The 1,716-nt window shown below is 34.1% G+C and overlaps 1 protein-coding gene across 1 annotated transcript; it reads left to right on the top strand.

Annotated features, from left to right (window-relative positions):
- The first annotated feature begins 963 nt into the window (after positions 1–963).
- Positions 964–1,716, top strand: LOC136988961 (THAP domain-containing protein 2-like). Its single transcript, XM_067286977.1, has one exon. The coding sequence runs from the start codon at positions 964–966 to the stop codon at positions 1,714–1,716; it is 753 nt and encodes a 250-aa protein (XP_067143078.1).

Raw genomic sequence — 1,716 nt, 5'->3', positions numbered from 1 at the left:
GCGAGTAAAACGCCCTCTACCATCATAAACATACATTTTTCCGCATTTAAAAAATAACTACTAATTTTCTACAAAAATACTTAATTATATTATTATTTTATTTTTTCATACGATATTATTAACTTTTAGAAAAAATTTTCTGCTATGTGAACACTAATAAAATACGTTTTTTTTTTTTTTTTAGCAAACCGACTAGTTTGGCTATGACCAAAATGGGGGCGGCTGGCTGGAAAATATTTTTGCTATTTTTTGGTCAATCTACATTCGATCCCGAGTCCTCGGGAGTAGGTGCTATTTTAATCGCTAGGCCGTCCTTCTGTCGATATTACTAACTGCAAATACAGTATATAGTAATAATTAAAGTCAAACGATTGCCGAATTATATTGGGCTATATTATTACTACTATTATTAATTAAATGTTAAGTAATTTGGCTCTTAAGGTAGGCGTTAGGCGCCATCTCTTGCTAAATTTAATAATTATAATTAAATTAATATTTTAATACTTAATTTTTTAGGTTTTGGAAGAAAAGAATCGGCCCGTAGCGGGACTCGAACACGCAAGTTCAGCTTACTATGAGGTCGCGTTAACAGTTACATCATAGTTAGTAGATAATCTGGTTTGGGAGCTGCTATTGTTCTCACCCTTTGTTTCAATTCTAGGGACAACTGCTTCCGATAGGGCGGCGTTCCGGTCATTCCAGGGGGTGCTCATTTTGCGTGTGCAGTAGGTTTCTCTTTTAATCGTTGTGCACATGACGTCACCATCGAGAAACACGCTCCGAGAAACACGTGAGCTTTCGACATATCGTGGTGATCTTTGTTCGTTTACATTTGAAATTAAGTTTTGATGGGTGTTCGGAATACAAGTATAAGGTGAAATTTAATATTTTAAAAGTATCTGTTAAGTAGTAGTGTGTTGACGTGTGAATTTTTTAGTTATTGTTCATTGATCAAGTTGAATAATGCCAAACTGTTGCGTGGCAGTGTGTGAAAATTACAATCAAAAGACTAAAGGAAGTAATGTAATTTATCATTCTTTTCCAAAGCATCCTACTCTTAGAAGTAAGTGGATTCATGCCTGCAAACGAGAGGACAAAGTCAATGTTGAAAATGCAACAGTTTGCAGTGCACACTTCCTTAAAGACGACTATGAGAGAAATCTAAAGGCAGAAATCTTAAATATACCTTCCAGGAGACGCTTAAAACCTGATGCTGTGCCATCTTTAAATCTAGCTCCTGTTAGATCTTCGGATGTCCCATGTACATCAGAGATAGTAGAGCAAATGCATGACAGAACAATAAGATATACACAGCGAGAAAATCGGAAACGTGCACTGAACAGACTGTCCCATCTTTCACCAAAAAAGAATAAAATTGACATAGGTACTGAAACTGAACCTATAAGTGAGCCTTCTCTGGAAGTGAAATTAGCAAAAAAACTGGATTTAGCAAATGCTAAAATTGATCACTTGAAGAGGGAAATATTTACTCTGAAAAGAAAAAATAAATTATTACATTTGGCTCTTACTGAGAAAAATCAAAAATTAAAATTATTAGAAAGTAAAAAACATGAAGAAGTGAATGAGAAAATAAATAATATTTTGAAAAAAATATTTACCAAAACACAAATAGATTGTCTTATAACACAAAAAAATGAAGCCACATTGGACAAAAGAAGATATAGCAAAAGCACTGACCCTGCGTTCTTTGTCTAA

The sequence above is a fragment of the Centruroides vittatus genome, unplaced genomic scaffold (assembly GCF_030686945.1).
Source record: "Centruroides vittatus isolate TY-2023 unplaced genomic scaffold, ASM3068694v2 scaffold_435, whole genome shotgun sequence".
NCBI lineage: Eukaryota > Metazoa > Arthropoda > Arachnida > Scorpiones > Buthidae > Centruroides > Centruroides vittatus.
The sequence above is the reverse complement of the archived record's forward strand: the minus strand, read 5'-3'. Positions and strand labels throughout refer to the sequence as shown.